General features: G+C 40.3%; 1 protein-coding gene across 2 annotated transcripts in view; it reads left to right on the top strand.

Annotated features, from left to right (window-relative positions):
- PRKCG (protein kinase C gamma) overlaps nucleotides 1-18,892 on the top strand; it is a 470,455-nt gene that overhangs the window by 373,183 nt on the left and 78,380 nt on the right. For both annotated transcript variants that reach the window (XM_089690977.1, XM_089690976.1), the window contains exons 6-8: nucleotides 11,043-11,199; nucleotides 17,683-17,817; nucleotides 18,346-18,436. In XM_089690977.1, coding sequence (XP_089547103.1) covers nucleotides 11,043-11,199; nucleotides 17,683-17,817; nucleotides 18,346-18,436 — 383 coding nt within the window. The remainder of the gene's footprint in view (nucleotides 1-11,042; nucleotides 11,200-17,682; nucleotides 17,818-18,345; nucleotides 18,437-18,892) is intronic.

Raw genomic sequence — 18,892 nt, 5'->3', positions numbered from 1 at the left:
GCTCTACATAAAGATGGCCTAGGCTATAAGAATATTTCCAAGACCCTGAAACTGAGCTGCGGCACAGTGGCCAAGACCATACAGCGGTTTAACAGGACAGGTTCCACTCAGAACAAGCCTCACCACGGTCCACCAAAGAAGTTGAGTGCATGTGCTCAGCATCATATCCAGAGGCTATCTTTGGGAAATAGACATACTGTATGAGTGCTGCCAGCATTGCTGCAGAGGTTGAAGGGGTGGGGGGTCAGCCTGTCGGTGCTCAGACCATACACCGCACACTGCATCAAATTGGTCTGCATGGCTGTCGTCCCAGAAGGAAGGCTTTTCTAAAGATGATGCACAAGAAAGCAAACAGTTTGCTGAAGACAAGCAGACTAAGGACATGGATTACTGGAACCATGTCCTGTGGTCTGATGAGTCCAAGATAAACTTATCTTGGTTCAGATGGTGTCAAGCGTGTGTGGTGGCAACCAGGTGAGGAGTACAAAGACAAGTGTGTCTTGCCTACAGTCAAGCATGGTGGTGGGAGTGTCATGGTCTGGGGCTGCATGAGTGCTGCCACCACTGGGGAGCTACAGTTCATTGAGGGAACCTTGAATGCCAACATGTACTGTGACATACTGAAGCAGAGCATGATCCCCTCCCTTCAGAGACTGGGTTGCAGGGCAGTATTCCAACATGATAACGACCCCAAATACATCTCCAAGACCACCACTGCCTTGCTAAAGAAGCTGCGGGTAAAGGTGATGGACTGGCCAAGCATGTCTCCAGACCTAAACCCTATTGAGCATCTGTGGGGCATCCTCAAACGGAAGGTGGAGGAGAGCAAGGTCTCTAACTTCCACCAGCTCTGTGATGTCGTCATGGAGGAGTGAAAGAGGACTCCAGTGGTAACCCGTGAAGCTCTGGTGAACTCCATGCCCAGGATGGTTAAGGCAGTGCTGGAAAATAATGGTGGCCACACAAAATATTGACACTTTGGGCCCAATTTGGACATTTTCACTTAGGGGTGTACTCACTTTTGTTGCCAGTGGCTTAGACATTAATGGCTGTATGTTCAGTTATTTTGAGGGGACAGCAAATTTACACTGTTATACAAGCTGTACACTCACTGCTTTACATTGTAGCAAAGTGTCATTTCTTCAGTGTTGTCACATGAAAAGATATCATAAAATATTTACAAAAATGTGAGGGGTGTACTCACTTCTGTGAGATACTGTATATGGGGACCTCTAGTGGCTCCTACAGCACCTACACTGCCATTCAAACCAAGGGGTCCTCCGGTGCCATCTTGTGGCCAGAAGGAGAACTACATCAAGCACATTAGTGCCCATACCCTGTCTACAGCTATTATAAATACATGTTTTTATTTGGAGAGAGTGAATAGATGAAAATGTGTGCACACATGCATGAAAGAAGTATGTGGCCATAAGGGAAACTAAATCTATACCAGATGAGGGTGCATGTCCCTACGCACCAATTGGCCAATTGATGAATCTAAAATATAACCTTTATTCAGATTTATATAAAATGTGTATACTAAACTGTAATTAAATCAAGACCTTTTGGACTGGAATATACTACGTTCAATCATATATAAAAGTATACAATTGCAGTTATTTGTCAGTAGGCACATCCTTTACATCCAAATGGTTAACAACCCTAAGCCAAGTCAGATCACATACCGTTTTGGATGAAGTTGCAGCAGAAGGGAAACTACACTGGGCATGTGAGTGCCCATACCCCCACACCAGGTGTGCTCAACTTGTGGCCCAAGTGCAGCGCATCAGTGTTAAAGCAGCCTTATAGGGGGCTCAGGGCAGCAGGGCTCATTTACATTTGTGGTTTGGGGGGGGGGGGGGCAGTAAAACTATATAGTTGGGATGTGTTTTTGCCACACACTCCCAACAACTGATGTAGCACCAAGGGTCACAAAGGCACCCCTACCCCATGCTCCAGGGGCCTGTGTGGCCTCCCTGTCACATTTTCCTCCTGCAACTGCTGTAAGATGGCTTCTCCTCCTCTTCCTCCCGCCAACATTTAGTGGCAGCAAGAGGAAAATGTTCATTATGCTATTCAAAATAAAGAATGGGAACTTCTGAACCATTTCATTTCAGCCCATGGCTGGTTACTAAGTCACTTAAAAGGCCCCCGCTCTTCAAAAGGTTGAGCACCCTTGCCCTACCCCTGTAAGACATTAACTCCAAGTGACCCCTACAATTAACCTCCTCCCGCCCGCCATATAGTCCAATGACGGGCGCAAGGTGGTTCTCTCATTCTGGGAGGACGTCATATGACATCCTCCCATTCTCACCGCACATGCGCGGCTCAGGGAGCGCACAGCGCGGCGATTGGCGGTGCGCTGTGTCCCTCGGGCACAGTGGATCACCGATCACGGAAAGAGCCGAAGGTGTCGGCTCGGTCATGTGATCAGCTGATCACATGTAAACAGGGAAATGCCGGTTATCGGCATTTCTCTCCTTTTGAGCTGTCACGCTGACAGAGGAGAGGAGAGCCGGTAATCGGCTTTCCGCGGAGGGGACATATACACTGATCATCAGGGCACTGATGATCAGTGTGCCCTGATGATCAGTGTAGACCCAGCAGCGCCACCTGTCAGTGTCCATCAGTGCCAGCTCTCAGTGCTCATCAGTGCCTTGTGCCAGTGCCCATCAGTGCCACATCAATGCCACATATCAGTGTCTACCAGTGCACATCAATGCTACATATCAGTGCCCATATGAGCTGCCTTTCAGTGTCACCCATCAGTGCCAGTCAGTGCCATCTATCAATGCCAATCAGTGCCACCTATCAGTGCTGCCAATCAGTGCCAGTCAGTGCCGCCTATCAGTGCGCGTCAGTGCTGCCTATCCGTGCCTGTCAGTGCCGCCTATCAGTGCCAGTCAGTGCCGCCTATCAGTGCTGCCTATCAGTGCTGCCTATCAGTGCCATGTATCAGTGCTGCCTTTCAGTGCCCATCAGTGATGCCTGTCAATGCCTATCAGTGCCACCTCATCAGTGCTCATCAGTGCCACCTATCAGTGTCCATCAGTGCAGCCTATCAGTGCCCACCACTGCAGCCTCATTAACGAAGGAGAAAAATCACTTATTTACAAAATTGTATAACAAAAACTAAGAAAAAACATTTTTTTTTTAAATTTTCAGTGGTTTTTGGTTTGTTTAAGAAAAAATAAAAAAACCCCAAGGTGATTAAATACCACCAAAAGAAAGCTCTATCTGTCACAAATGTGAGAGTAGTGAAAGCTGGAAATTGGCCTGGGCAAGAAGGGGGTAGAAGTGCCCGGTATGGAAGAGGTTAAAATACTTTTATATGGGGACCTCTAGTGGCTGCTACAGCATGTACATTGCCTTTCAATCCAAGGGGTCCTCTAGTGCCACCTTGTGGCCAGAAAGAGAACTACACTGAGCACATCAGTGCCAATACCCTGCCTACAGCTACTGTATAAGAAATACATGTTTTTATTTGAAGCCGGTGAATAGATGAAGATGTGTGCACACATGCATGAAAGAAGTATGTGCAGGTATATCTGACTGGCCTCCAACATCCATGGACTCTTTTCGATACACCTATTATGGAATTTTATTCTCTGCTTGTTTATTCCATCCGATTAAATGACCAATCAATCTGGAGTTTATTATACAGATCAGGTGACAGAAAAATAGCAAAACAGTATGTATATAATCGCATACTTACAATGGTGTATTAAAAAACTCTAAAATATTTTTTTTAATTATCCTATACTGTTGTAATCTCCAAAGGAAAACCTTAAAGCCAATATAAAGAACAACACTCTACAACTGGGTTTCAGTGTTATACAGACAATTGTCAGTATTTAAAAAGCAGTTTTATTTGCATAGACAAGAATGTTCTGATCTCCAAAATGCTGATGCCTTGCCTGGAAATTAATGAGATTTGGCAGCTATGTTACAGCTTGAGATGCATGGCTAACTGTTTAATTGTTTTAGACCCATTCCGTTCAGCTTCAGATAGGCTTTAATGTGCACTTATTTGTCTCTGTTGCCACCCAGTGGAGAATGTGGATCATCGAACTTCAATCTAACACCTAACAGAAGTGATACCCCTTAGCAACAAGCCATAGTTAAAAATAACCTTTATGCTAAACTTGGATTTCTCTCTCCTGATGTGTGCACGCATAAAAACAGTATTCAAGCTGTCTTCTGAGCTGAGCAATGCAACCGTGCTATTGCATGAATGTAGATTATTCTGCATTCTTCATTCTGTAGATCAATATATAAAGTGTAAAAGTAGACAGAGAGAGCTTGCGCTTCTGCTCATAAAATCTGGCGATATTCCTATTAAAAAAACAAATCACTATGCATAAATGGCACTAAACTTAAATCCATATTTGTATTTTTTATCTTTGCTGTGTGGCCTTTGATAGGATTATCACTTAAAGCAGAACTTCGGGCAAAAACATCTTTACATGTCCTTGTTGCTGATTTCTTACCTTCACTGAATATGTCATCCATCTTCTGGTTCACTCAGTAGTTGCTCTGAAATAGCCTATTCGTTGTCAAATCAAACAGTCAATTCTCTTTGGTTTCCTGTTTGTAAGACCAGTGATTGTTATGCCTCCTATTCCCCCAGCCACTGGTTTTGGCACATCCCTTCTGTAGTTCTTCCTCTAGGAAGCAGTGATGTAATTTAACCCCACTTGCAGGGGTGGGTGGATCGAGACTCTTAGATACATTCAACATGTACAGGCCTAGTGTACCTACATTCACTGTAGCAAAAATATATCCCCCACCAGCAACAATAGACCTCTCCAGCAACAAATGATTCTCAAGTTACAAAAGATCCCGCAGTAGCCAGCATCAATAAACCCTCCAGCACCCCATTCAGTGCTATGGTCTATCGGCTATGTTCAATGGGAACTATAGTTTCCTTTTTCTGCAGAGAGAGCAGAGGATATGATGTAATCCATACTGTTACACCTCCTCCTTGGCAGAGCAGATGCTGTTATCTTTTGAATTACAGAGATGAGGTCATGAAAATTCAATTAAACTTTTCTCCTAAATGGTAAGGATTTAAAAAATCGTATTAACTGTTTAGTGTTTTGTGTAGGGGGTGGGGGTTCTTTCCAGCAGGAACATGGGGAACACAGTTCCCCCACCTCCAGCACTGAATGGGGTGCTGGAGGGTATATTGATGCTGGCTATTGGGGGATCTTTTGTAACTTGGGAATCATTTGTTACTAGAGAGGTCTATTGTTGCTGGTGGGGAATATATTTTTGCAGGAGAAATCTTATGTTGCTAGGGGTCAATAGTTGCTGGGAGGGATCTACTATTGAGGGTCTATTGTAGCTGGCTGCTAGGAGATCTATTGTATTGTTACATAGGGGGGCTAGTGCTGCTTGGGGGATCTATTGGTACTGAGGGGCTATTTTTGCTAGGGTGATCTATTATTTCTGGGGGTCTTTTGATGCTGGTGGAGATCTATTGTTGCTGGTGGGTCTATTATTGCTGGCTGCAAAGGATCTTGCTTGAAGATGGATAGGGGATGGAGATAAGGGTTTACTCGGAAGGTGGGAGTACCTGCACCTATCCTTTGAGAAAAAAAGCCCTAGTAGGGGGTGTACTAATGAGTGATTTTTACCTATCCCAGAGTTCTTTTATAAGGCGCAATTCACAAAGCACTTCTATTTTAACCACATGAATGTAATTTGCAATTTCTGTTGGCCTCAGATGAAAATAACTTTCACTTTTTTGAAAATAAGTATCTTATCCTATTGTGTTAACTTTGTACATTGAACTTCTACTCAAGACTCAAAGCTACAAAAGTAACTGATTTGCTTGTGTTGGTCTAAGTGTGGCTGTACCCATGGGCTATGCAAAGTAGGTTCTTTACCCTTTTCTGAGGAACACAGTGAAGGATTTTATTTGTATATACTGTATAAGCAGAGAGATGGTACATTATATCAATTAATTTAAAACGCAACACAGCACAGTTGAGACTTTTTTAATCAGATAAAAAAAACTGAATTTCCATGTTAGCACTCATCCCCCCAGCAATCTCCTACCCTAAAACTCTAACACCTTTCACTCTAACACCCTTTAGGGTCATGTGACCTCCGTGATTCGCTGTCACAGCGGTCACATGATCGGGAAAGGTCCCGATCGCAAGAGGAGATCGGGAACTTTCCATGAGTAACGAACGTGTGTGCTGGGAGCGCGCAGGGCGCGCGCTCATATGTGTTTTTTTAATAGAATGCAAATGTGCGGCCGCTCGGCGTCTAGGACCAGACGCCAGGAGGTCGCACATTTGCGTTTGGCCGGGGTCAAGAGGTTAAAATCCTAGATCAAGGTTAGATCAAGGTTTGATCTAGGTCAGTGCCAGGGTTATTGTTTGGGTCATGGTCAGGGTCAAAGGTCAGGTTCAGTATTTTTTTTTGGGCAGGATTAAAAAAATCATTAGGAGCAGGAGAATTTATGTTGAGTTTTTCTTTGGTGGTAGGTTATGGTAGTAACAATATTACGACTCACCGCATGTATACCAGTCCCACACCTGGATTAAGGTTTCCATTCAGAGTACAGGAAAAACCACAGTAGCTCAGTAAAATAGGTATCAGTTGCCAGACAGTCCACATTTTCTCCTAGTTGTAAACTACTCCACTCACCTTACAGACGGGTGCTGACTCCTTCCTGCCCATTTTCAAGCCTCCCCTGTAGGTGGGTTAACTCTTTGAGGACCAAAATCCTAGTAAACAGAGTTTGGGGGCTCTTTACTACCCAAAGTCTCTCTGATACTCCGAATTCCAGGTCCAAAATGAGGACTCAGCAATCCAGAGAGTACTGAAAATCAGTCCCCTCCTACCAGACTACCCCAGAACCCCTTACCCTGCATGGGTGAGAACCCCTGAATAATCAAAACATCTCTTAATGTCCCCCTTAAAGAAACCACAACCTTAATAATGTGGAAATATACCTGCAATCCAGGACACATTCCTTGTGTCCTGTACAAATAACATTAAATTACAATATGGCTTCTTTAGCAATTGTATAAGCAATATTATTTTTTCTATTTTTTTGTGAAAGTGGAGTCACCCTTTGACTTAATTCTTATCCCTTAAATGAACCACCATCTCCCTAACAAATGCTTAAAATAAAACTTTGCAACATCTCCTAACTCTGACACCTAACCTTTTGTAATCTTAAAGCTAAAATCAATTACACCTGGCCCAAAAATAGGGCTATAACTGGAGGTTTCAAGCTGATACTTTGAGTCAGATCCAGCAAAGACAGTGAGCACCAGGCACAATATGAATAGAATACATTCAAGACTTGGTACTTGTAGGTACTGTACATGTTGATGTGGTCACTCAGTGACATTCTGAGTATGAACCCTAAGTGAATTTATCATTTCTTTTTTACACATTTTTAGACCAACATCAAAATATATATTGAACAATGGCCAGCATATAGAACTAGAATTTTCTACGTAATGCTGAATCTCCTGTCCCAGTTACTGTAGGGTTAAAACGATGAAGGGAGGAATGTCAGAGAAAAGAACAGTATGATGTGTTGCACAATAAGCCTTTGACTGTATTCTCCCTATTTTATCAAAGAGATTAAAAGGTGCAAATGTCTCCAAGCTGTAATGCAGACCATTGAATGATCAGACACTATTAAGTTTTTTTTTTTACTTTTTTCTAATCTGATGTTCATACACTATTTAGAGAAGGTTCTGCTTGCTGCTGATCTAATCATTACCAAACACAGGAGGGAAGCTACATTTCTTTACAGTGCAAAATGTGAACATTGATATCATTGTTATTAAAATAAAACTTTCATAGGCACAAGTGCTTCACAATACAATAAACCTGATAGCAAGAGCAATTCTTCTAGTTGGTAGAACATCATATTCCAATATTTAAAATGGATACAGAACACCATAAATTGGCTACTTCTGAAGCATTGACTTGAGGGGAAGAAAAGCTCATCATATAGGAACTCAACCTTTTTTTTATTGTCTAGTTGCTATTGATCTAAGTAAAAAAACTTCCCTGCCTCATAGTGCAGGCTTAAAGTGCAAAAAAGGCTCAGTTTGGATACCATCAGAGTAAAGGCTTCGTTATTACAGTCTAAATTGGTACCAAATCCAGTTACTATATACTGCACAAGTCTCATAGAGTAGGTAAATCTTCCTTTACTGAGCCAAGTCCTTCATTTGTGTGTAACATGTTCTCCCTCCCAGACACTGCAGCTCACTGTGGGAGGGATTTAGCAGCAAAGGCAGTGCTCTCAATCCAGAAAACAGTGGCCAGGGCTGGTACTGATTGACAGGCCTATATGAGAGTGGAAATTCTCTTCTGAATACAGGAGCAGTACAGCATATTCATCACATCCTCACAGGAAGCTGCATAAGGTGGACTTTACTGATAAGCTCAACAGGTATTTGTGGGACATTGCAGGAGAACTGAGAAATAACAGTAAGTACAGATGCCTGTATAATTAGGTGCTTCAGAATCTACGTGAGGCCAAAGTTCTACTTTAATGTGCAGCAATAGGCACAACCGAGTCATTTTTTTTGTCCACCAGGTCACCTGTATAATTAAGTGCTGCAGAATCCACGCAAGGCCATAGTTTTATTTTCACATGCAGCAATAGGCACAACTGAGAAATTTTACTGGTCTACCGGGTCACCTGATTCATCTCCATTTTAACATATGTAGTATAGCAAGTCAGTGTTCACTTCAAACAAGCAGTTGGGTTACAAGTAATGCTGTGCTTTCTCTTTTCTCCTTGGACTTTATAGCTATGATAAAATAGCATAATTATAATTTAGAAGGAGGCCTCCACTAGTACCCTCAATGCTGGTTTGATTGAGAGCTTGGCAATACCTCCCTTGGTGTAACTTCAGTTGGCATCAACAAGCCAGCTTACGTTAATCCTTTAAATATTTCTCAGAACATGAAGAACAAAATAGCATACAAACTCCAGGTTATTCTTTTTACCCGATCTTAGCATAAGTCATAGCCAGGACTTACTGTAGGCTGAGATTGACCTAAACATGTAAGCTGGATTTTTTGTGGTTTTTGTACTTCAGTTGATTATTTATTTAAACAAATTGCAGAACTTGAAGGACTTGTTTTTGAGTGCTGGCATTTGATGATAATTCTATTATAATTTTGGAAATACTACAACAGAATCCATGAAAAAGCCCTATGATGCTTTCCCGCATTTGCCAGCTTGTGAAAGTTCCTGTTTCCCAGTTACTATTCACTTCAGTACCTAGGATTGATTTAGTCTGTATGGTGTGTGACAAACAGGAAAATACTATTGAAGTGCTCTGAAAAAGTATTTGCCCCATTTTTTTTCCGTAGAATTCACACTTAAATGATTCGGACCATCAAACAAATTTTAATGTTACACAAAGACAACCCAAGTAAATTCAAAATGAAGTTTTTAGATGATTATTTAATTGATTAAGGGAATTGCTCCCTAAACCCCCTGCTACATAACCCAAGTGTGCTTAATCTTGAGGTCACAAACTGAAGGCCAGATATTCTCCTTCAGGATTTTCTGGTAGAGCCCTAATGCATTGTTCAATCAATTATGGCAAGTCATCCACATTCTGCAAAGTAGCCCCAAACCATCACACTACCACAACCATGTTTGACTGTTGGTATGACCTTTTTATAAAATACTGTGTTAAGTTTACGCCAGATGTAATGGAATGCACACCTCCTAAAAAGTTCAACTTTTGTCTCATCAGTCCACAGAATATTAGCCCAGAAGTCTTGGGGATGTTTTTTCGCAAAAGTGAGAAGAGCCTTTTTGGACAGCAGTGGCTTTGCCTTGGAACTCTCCCATGAATACCATTTTTGCTCAATCTTTAATTGTTGAATCATTAACATTGATCTTAACTGAGGCAAGTGAGGCCTGCAGTTCTTTAGATGTTGTTGTGAGTTCTTTTATGACCTCCTGGATGAATCGTCTTTGTGCTCTTGGAGTAATTTTGGTAGACCGGCCACTCCTGGAAAGGTTTACCATTGTTCCAAGTTTTCTCCATATGTGGATGATGGCTCTCACCATGGTTCACTGGAGTCTTAAAGCCTTAGAAATGGCTTTGTAATCTTTTCCAGACTGATACATATCAATTACTTTGTTTCTCATCTGTTCTTAAATTTCTTTAGCTCGAAGCATGATGTATTGTTTTTTGAGATCTTTAGCATGCTTCACATTATCAGACAGCTTCTATTTAAGTGATTTCCACATTCAACAGGTCTAGCAGTAATCAGGCCTGGGTGTGGCAAGTGAAATTTTGCTCAGCTTTCCACAAAATTCATGCATGATTCATCAAGATTCATGATTTAGCAAGATGGGGGGGGGGGGGCAATAATGTTTCACATATGGCCAGGCAGTTTGGACCGCTTTTTTACCTCAATAAATGAAATCATAATTTAAAAACTGTGACAAACATGCAAAAAAAAAAATCAGGAAGAGGGCAAATACTTTTTACAGCACTGTACACCAGAAACTGTCAGGAAATAACTTATAAACATGTAAGATTTTTTGGGTCATATGTAGACATGTAATGGCATAGTAGATAGGAGCATGGGAAAAAAAATCTCTGATAATGTCAGCTTTTAGAGCTTGTGCCATGTGAAATGTGTGCTTTCTGTATGATTTAGTACAGGAGTGGACACACACATTTATAGGGCTTCAATAATGAGCTACAAAGGATCTGGAAAGTGGGTAGCACAAGTTAATTTGTTCTATTAGGTGGCTTCAATATTTTTTTAGTTGTTTTGTAACCTCTACTCTCTCACTTTTTAGATAAAAAAATAATTCAGTAGAAAGAATAAAGCAAATAGCTATGGAAGCACACTGCATTTTGAAAATCTCTGTTAATACTTAATCCTTATCCAAATGATTTGTCTTGGATGGGGTTGTCCTTTAGTTCTTTTTCTAAATTAAATTGAATCTGTTAATTGAAACGTTCAGAAAACATGAACATGTGCAATTATTTTCTTTCCTTTTTATTTGATATCTCAAGTTTGTGAAGCTCGGAATCTTATTCCTATGGATCCCAATGGGTTGTCAGACCCATATGTGAAGCTAAAGCTCATACCAGACCCAAAGAACCTGAGTAAACAGAAAACCAGGACTGTCAAGTCTACGCTTAACCCAATATGGAATGAAGCCTTTATATTGTAAGTAAGCTGTTCTTCTCTTTTAACATTAAAGGGGATGATACTCCTTTTAACGCTTTTAGTATATATTAAAGCAATCAACTGAATACCAATACTCTCATTCATGTTTGATAATTTCTTAAAAAGGTTGTTGCTAATTTGTAAATATATTTGTACATGGAATGCAGACATACAATATTTGTAAATTTTATGGTTTATGTAAACTTTTCTTCCTGCTAAGTTTGATTTTGCCTTGTTGATCATCTTCCCTCACTGCACACCTGTCAGACAGGGCCTATTTGATTGGAAAAAAAACAGACTCTCTCAAGTCTCTAATTAATTGAAATATCCACAGTGCTCCTGGTAGCCAAAATGCATGTAATATTTTTCTTAAAGTGTTACTAAACCCAGGACCCTGCATCCACTATATACAGTCTCCCACAGTACACAGAACATGGAAGTGCAATCATTTTAGTAAATATAAACTGCTAAATATAAACCATATAAATGCTGCGCTACATTCAAACTTATTTAAGTGAATGTGGAATCCAATAACTCAAATCAAAAATAGTGACAATAATAATGAAAATAAATAATATGTGCTTAATGATAACAAAATTACCAAATAAACCACCCAAACTAATGAAAAAGCACAAACTTAAATCTATACGTATGTGCATGAGAAATACACATACATATATTACATCACACGTGCACAATGTGAAGTGAAATGATGACTAAATAATAAACGCAAACTCAAAGTCCAATAATGAAATGTTGAAGGTGAACAAAACTGTAAACGGTGTTTCCAATAATACTGTAAGGTGACCACAAGTGAAACAAATCTTGCAGATATCTGGGTGTAGATAGAGCTTATGAATCCAACCACCTTCTGGATTAGCCTCTCACCTCATCACTTCGACCCTTGCGGGTCAAAGAGCAGTAATGGATCCCTCTCACAGATCCTCCAGGCACCACAGCACTCCAAAACCACTTTTCAGGATTTAGTATTCCCACTCAAGCTCTTCTCCAAGTATAGTATGTTACCAGGACATAGAAGGTGAATCTCCCCAGGTGGTGGAACGATGTCGGCAAGTGAAGGGCGAGGGGACGGACATGAAGTATCAGATGATGGGTGCAGTGAGCAGCAGGCGCTGTCAGTACTTCATCCAGAAGACAGGTAGGTGGGTGAGGATGGGAGCAAAGGGGTCCTCATGTTACCAGGACATAGAAGGTGAATCTCCCCAGGGGAAACACAGATCGCAATAACAATTTCATAGGGAATCTAACCCATGGGAAACACCGTTTACAGTTTTGTTCACCTTCAACATTTCATTATTGGACTGAGTTTGCGTTTATTATTTAGTCATCATTTCACTTCACATTGTGCACGTGTGATGTAATATATGTATGTGTATTTCTCATGCACATACGTATAGATTTAAGTTTGTGCTTTTTCATTAGTTTGGGTGGTTTATTTGGTAATTTTGTTATCATTAAGCACATATTATTTATTTTCATTATTATTGTCACTATTTTTGATTTGAGTTATTGGATTCCACATTCACTTAAATAAGTTTGAATGTAGCGCAGCATTTATATGGTTTATATTTACTTGATCACTGGTATATGATTTAATGCTAGCAGCTGTTTGGGGTTCATATATTAATTTAGTTTGTTTTAAACACACATTTGGAGCGCAGGAGGGTCACACCACTATATAAACTGCTAAATGCCTTTTCTCATCAGCAGTTAGAGCAGTCTTGTGACTTCTATCAGTGTTCAGCAGAGCACTGTTTACAGCTTGTAGGAGGAGTTTTCTTTCTGCTCTAGGAGGATGCAAAACCACTGACCTCTGTCTGGACCGTGCTGATTGGCCCTGTGCTGATCACATGCACGCTCCCAAAAAAAAACAAAAAACCTCTCTAGCAATACACACTAAACTGAGCATGTGAAGTATGGGTACAGTTCAGTCTGTCTTATCAGGAGATAAGACATGGACATTTGAACAAGTGGAGGAGCAGAGAAGACCATATCAAATGGCCTTTATACACAGTGCAGAGGATTAACCCCTTAGGTTCCACAGTGAGCATAACAAGCATGTTTTACTGCATATACAGACTGATTTTACTCTTGTGGGTTTAGTAACACTTTAAGCTTTAGGTGACATCAAGGGGTTTAGGAATATACATCTTTATTCATAGCAAAAAAGATGTATTTGTGTTCTCAAAAAGATACACAATACATGGTCGACTTATGTAAAGTGTGAATTATAATGGTAGATCTATTGTAGTTAAGCATGAGCTGGCACACAGGAGCAAATGAGCTTTGAGACCAAATTATGAAAACTTCAGAAATGAAAGTCATTCCTTAAAGAAAATGGTTGTATTCTAAGATCTATTTTCCTAGGAGAGGTTAGTGAGAGAAAGAAAGCTACATTTTATTTATTGGCAACAGCACATACAAAATTAACTGAAAATCATTGACTGGCTACAGTCTGACTTGTTTTGACCTGTTCAGCAAATTTTGAGAGTCAGCTTTAATGCCTTTCACTCCTTCCTTTTCAACCTGCTATTGGTACAAGGCTTCTTTATTGTGCAGGGATTAATGATTAAACTCTTTGTATGTCTCTCCATCTCTTTTCCAACACATAAGAGAGATGGTGAAGAGCAATAAAGGTGGGAGTAGAACATTTAAGTGTACAGACTATAATAGGCTCATTTAATTTGGAGTTGTGAAGAGCAATGAGGTTGTGCAAGGTCAGTAAAGAAACTTATAGAGACCAGTTTAATTTTAGTTTGTACACATATGAGCTACACAGCCACTTGGGTTGACCATTCAATTAAATGTTCTGCTGTGTCTGGGCATACAGTACAGTATCAGTGCAGTACAATACAGTATCAGTGTTCTAGTAATTCTTTTAGGAAAAAATATGAAAGTGGATAGCATTTCTAAATTGTTATAAGAAATCCTACTTATTATATAGTGTGATACAATTCTCATGTGAGGACAACACTAAAGCTTGGCTATGCCCTGCTTTTTTTATAGTTCTGCAGGCACAGTGGCTTTGTGCTTTCATTGACAATCAGTATACTGTTATAAGCAGCTAGAGCACATATATTGTATGTTAATGTCATGAGGAATTGCTGAGTATCAGAGATGTACAGGGGCGGACTGACCATTTGGAAACTTGGGCACTGCCCAAGGGCCCGGGGTCAGTAGGGGGCCCCATGAGATGCCCCAGGTACCTTTTTCATAGGCTTTTTTGAGTTTGGGCAAGGACACAGGGGCCCCATGATCCCCTATTGCCTGGGGGCCCCATGAGTTGTCAGTCCGCCCCTGGAGATGTACATACGAGTTAGGGCTGATAAACTCACGTTTAGGAGCTGTTCAGCGGTTTTTTCCAGCAGCCCCTGAACTCACCCTAATATTCTCCTATGTGTCCATGTACACATCTTCGTTTACAGTCAATTACAGGCATTTGAGTTTACAGTCGTTTTTTGAACGCAGAAAACTTGCGTTCAGTAGTCGATTTTATCCGTGTTTCAAACACAAAACGCTTGTAAATGCGGCTAAACGCGGCAAATCGCGTGCATAAGCGTTTGCAACTGAAATCTTTTTTTTTAACTCTTCTAGTTCCCGATGCTGTCTAGAGCCTTTTTTCATCATGAAAAATGCATGCACAGCTTTTTCAAGGTACTCAGATGGACAAAACACTGAAAACAGGATGTTCCTACCAAGCTTGTCACACATTGTAATGACCAATTCACACCTCAGACCTCTCCCACCCTTGGAAACAAAAGATATGTTAATGACCATTCATACCTCCAACATCTCATGAAGACCCCCTGCCAGGTGACCCTAATGACTCACTCCACCAGACACCCTTCCCACCCTTGGAAACAAAAGAAATGTTAATGAGCAACTCACACCTAAGCTAACTTCAACACATACTGCTCTCTCTGCTTCCAATCTCTGTATTTCTCTGAAACAGTCTGAAATAATTAATAATCTACCACTTTTCAGTGAATTCTGGGCATTTGGGATATTCTCCTCTGCTTATCTTTAAAAAACGCTTCTAAACACAAATGTGCATAAACACGCATATGCAAACACGGCTAAACAGACGTTTTTTAACCTACGTTTTCCAGCAGTCAGTTTCCATCATTCAGAAGTGTCCCGTGTACATGGGGCCTTATACTCCAAAAAGCCCAAATGTTATTCCACTTGAGATCCTATACTCAGTGGTGCCCACTGGAATTATTACCATCTCACCAGAAAAGCAACAAAGGCCACATAGGTATAGCAAGCAAAAGTGGAGTAAGACAGCCATACTTCAACATAGGTTAAAAACGTACACACATAGGCCAGCTTTGCCAACTCTTTTTATCAGAAACTCCCAATTACAAGCAAGATCTACAAAGTCAGGTTTAGGAGTACCTCCCCCAAAATTAACAGTTGTGTGATTTTTATTACAGAAACTTGGCTTGCACTTCATTATCAGGGTGGGTATCATGATAGCAAGCTGCTATTTAAACTCGCAGAAAGGACTTGGAGTTTGGAGGAGTCTGTATAAATTGTGATATGGGAACTCAGGATCAGCTACAGCCACTTGTGAAAGTGTCAGTCTTTACTGAACTTGCACAAAACCAGTAAAAAACAACTTTCTTTGTCAAACAAATGCAAAGTAGTCTATAGCTCTGGTATAATGAAAAACAAGAGAATGGCTCAGTGCCACTATACCAGTCCCACAATAGAGTTTGGAATTTCGGGTCTGCTTTAGGGGTATCACATAGACTGTCTTATGCAGGCCATACATGGGTCGAATTCCAAACAAATTTTCTTTAGAAAATCAGAAATTTCATGTGTTTTGTAATCCGATGGTGCCACCATTGATTTTGAAATTCGACCAACCAAACCTTTCATTTCACCTCATGTTGTTACAGAAAAAATTTTTCCATGCGAAGAAATTTCTTTTCTTTCCAGGTCACAGCTCATGCTCACTTCTTTTTTCAATTACATTTCTTGCACGATTCTTCCATCATTGATTAGAAATTTGTTCATTTTCAAAAAATTTCCAACATGCCTGATCACTCAAATTCAATGGATACTCGAAAATCAGCCCTTGCTTTGGCTCACTAATGGTGCGAAATGCGAACAAAAATTCTTAGAAAAGATTTTTGAAAGAAAATTCTTTCAGAATTCGACCCGTGCATGGCCGGCTTTAGTCTCCAGAGAGTTAACTTTCTCACAGCTATGAACCACTCCACACTCCCTCACAGACAGGAGGTTCTTCTTGGAGGTTCTTTCCAACCCCAAGGGTCTCTCCAAACCTCTGAATTCCGGGTCCCTATATATAGGGAAATATACCTGTAGTCTAGGACCCATCGCCAACATCCTGTACAATTTACAAACAATGACTGGTACACAGCCACTGATATTTTTGAGACACATTGCTTGCTGGATTTGGGCTACATAATAGTGAAATAAACACTTATTTTTATAATGTGGGAGTATACTACAATCATAATCACTGCTGTGTCTATACCCCACATGTAAATGCCAAGCTGACTCTGGAGAAATCACATGATGATATTAACATCCAGCTGAATGCGTATCCAGAGGGGGTTGAGATTGTGACCGAAGATTTTAATTACATAGAATGGAAGACAGTGTTTCCTAAATTCTATATGAGGTGATTGTAGCCATATTAGTGCACTTGAGACAGAAATATTTGCACTAACTTGCAATTTTTCAAGACAAGCTTTTGCAGTGTACCTCCTTCTTCAAAACCAGGCAGTACTAATGCAAAGTTTTAACAGAGTGTTAATAAGACACTTCATTACTTTTAACACATTTGCATTATTTGCATGGGCAATTGTTTATATTTAATAGGTGTTCAATATTGGTGCATATGTATGTGTTTGTGGATATGTATATGCATGTATTTGCTGCTGTTGTCAGAGGTGTTACCATGTACAATTTTCTTGTATTGAATACAATAATAATAAAGTATCTAATCTAAGTTCCTACTGAAATGAATTAAATTCTAGTCGTGGGTGGCCCTGTCAGCAGCACCTCGCTCAACAAAACTTGACTAAGAATCAACCCAGGTGGAAAAGTGTTGGCCAAAAAGTGACGTTATTCAATCAGATGCAGTCACTGGTATTCAAGTAGGTGGGGATACTGCTGCTGCTTGAATGCAGTAGCCAACAGTACAGATTCTTTGATCAATGCTGTTTTGAGTGGATGGAATAATCTACTGATATTCTTTCGATCATCCCATGGGTTGAAGGAGAAAATTCTTGGCATGTATAATAGCTTTAGTCTGTGTATCATCTTAGAAATTGATTGCAGAAGGGGTTACATCTGTCTAGCGTATTAGGGATGCAAAGGGGAGTGTAACTTTTCTAAAAGTGAAAATACCCTTTCAATTTCTTTTTTAGCTAACATTGTTACTGTTTAGTAGAGTGATAATTTTGTTTGTAATTTTGTCCTCCTAAGCTCTCTAAAGTCAGGGGATGAAGACAGACGTCTCTCTGTGGAAGTCTGGGACTGGGACCGTACATCGCGGAATGACTTCATGGGCTCCATGTCCTTTGGTGTCTCAGAAATTATGAAGAATGCTGTAGATGGCTGGTAATTGTCTGTATTCTTTTGCACTGTAGCAGACTCAATGAACAATATTGTGTCTCTGTGGAGCTTATTGGTGATTGTGTTGGCTGAAGTTGTAATGTAGGTTATCCGTGAATCGTCAAGCTGTAATATAAACAAAGCAATGCAGATATATGGAACATCAATCACAAATGCAATTTTCTACCAATACCTACCTTACTTTCCTTTCTTTTTTTTTTCCTTATCTTTCTTTCTCTGTTTTATATTTGTTCATTCTGTGTTTATCTAATTTTATTTGCCCTCATTTTCTGAATTATTTACTTGATTTTATAATTTTCTCATATTTGATTTGGACTTTTTAAAATGTTTTTAATATATTTCCACAAAATCACACACAATGCTATTTATGTGGTTTCAATTATTTTAACATCCCTCATCCATGGATTTCTGATCAACTCAAACCTCCCACACCATTTCTTTGCTCTGCCACCTTCTCACTGTGTTACCCCCTTTTTTGGTCCTGGTTGTCTGTCTGCCGCATGTCTCTCTCAGGTACAAGCTATTGAACCAAGAAGAAGGCGAGTATTACAATGTGCCCATAGCTGATGACCCAGATGACTTTGGACTTCGGCAAAAGTTTGAGGTACAGGCTTTGCCCATGCACACCATAGGGCAGAAGCTTAGGTGGTGCCAGTACCTTGTTTATATAATTATTTCTAGGAGCATAACATTCCTTTTTTACAAATCTACAGATATAACAGTTTTTACACTTACCTAAAATGTTTGCAAGTTGTAAAATGTAGGGTTGTATAACTAAAGGATGATGGTGTGTGCTGGGTGTTGATTACCATCACCTCTTTAAATCAGATCCAGAAATGTGCTGTTTCATAGTAACACTTCTCTTGTATTGTGCTCAGCAAGCATTTCACACTTTCCATTGGGCCTTAAGAACCTGGAGGGGAAACTTAATTTTTCAACATGTGATTGAAGCAAATGTATGTCCAGGGGCAAGTAGCCACGTGCTCAGACCCCTTTGAAATATAAAGTGAATGCAAAGCCATTTTTTGAGGGGGGGGGGGGCATAGCATATGGATTGGTT

The sequence above is a fragment of the Staurois parvus genome, unplaced genomic scaffold (assembly GCF_062004578.1).
Source record: "Staurois parvus isolate SC_StPar_1 unplaced genomic scaffold, SC_StPar_1.0 ptg000548l, whole genome shotgun sequence".
Classification (NCBI taxonomy): domain Eukaryota; kingdom Metazoa; phylum Chordata; class Amphibia; order Anura; family Ranidae; genus Staurois; species Staurois parvus.
The sequence above is the reverse complement of the archived record's forward strand: the minus strand, read 5'-3'. Positions and strand labels throughout refer to the sequence as shown.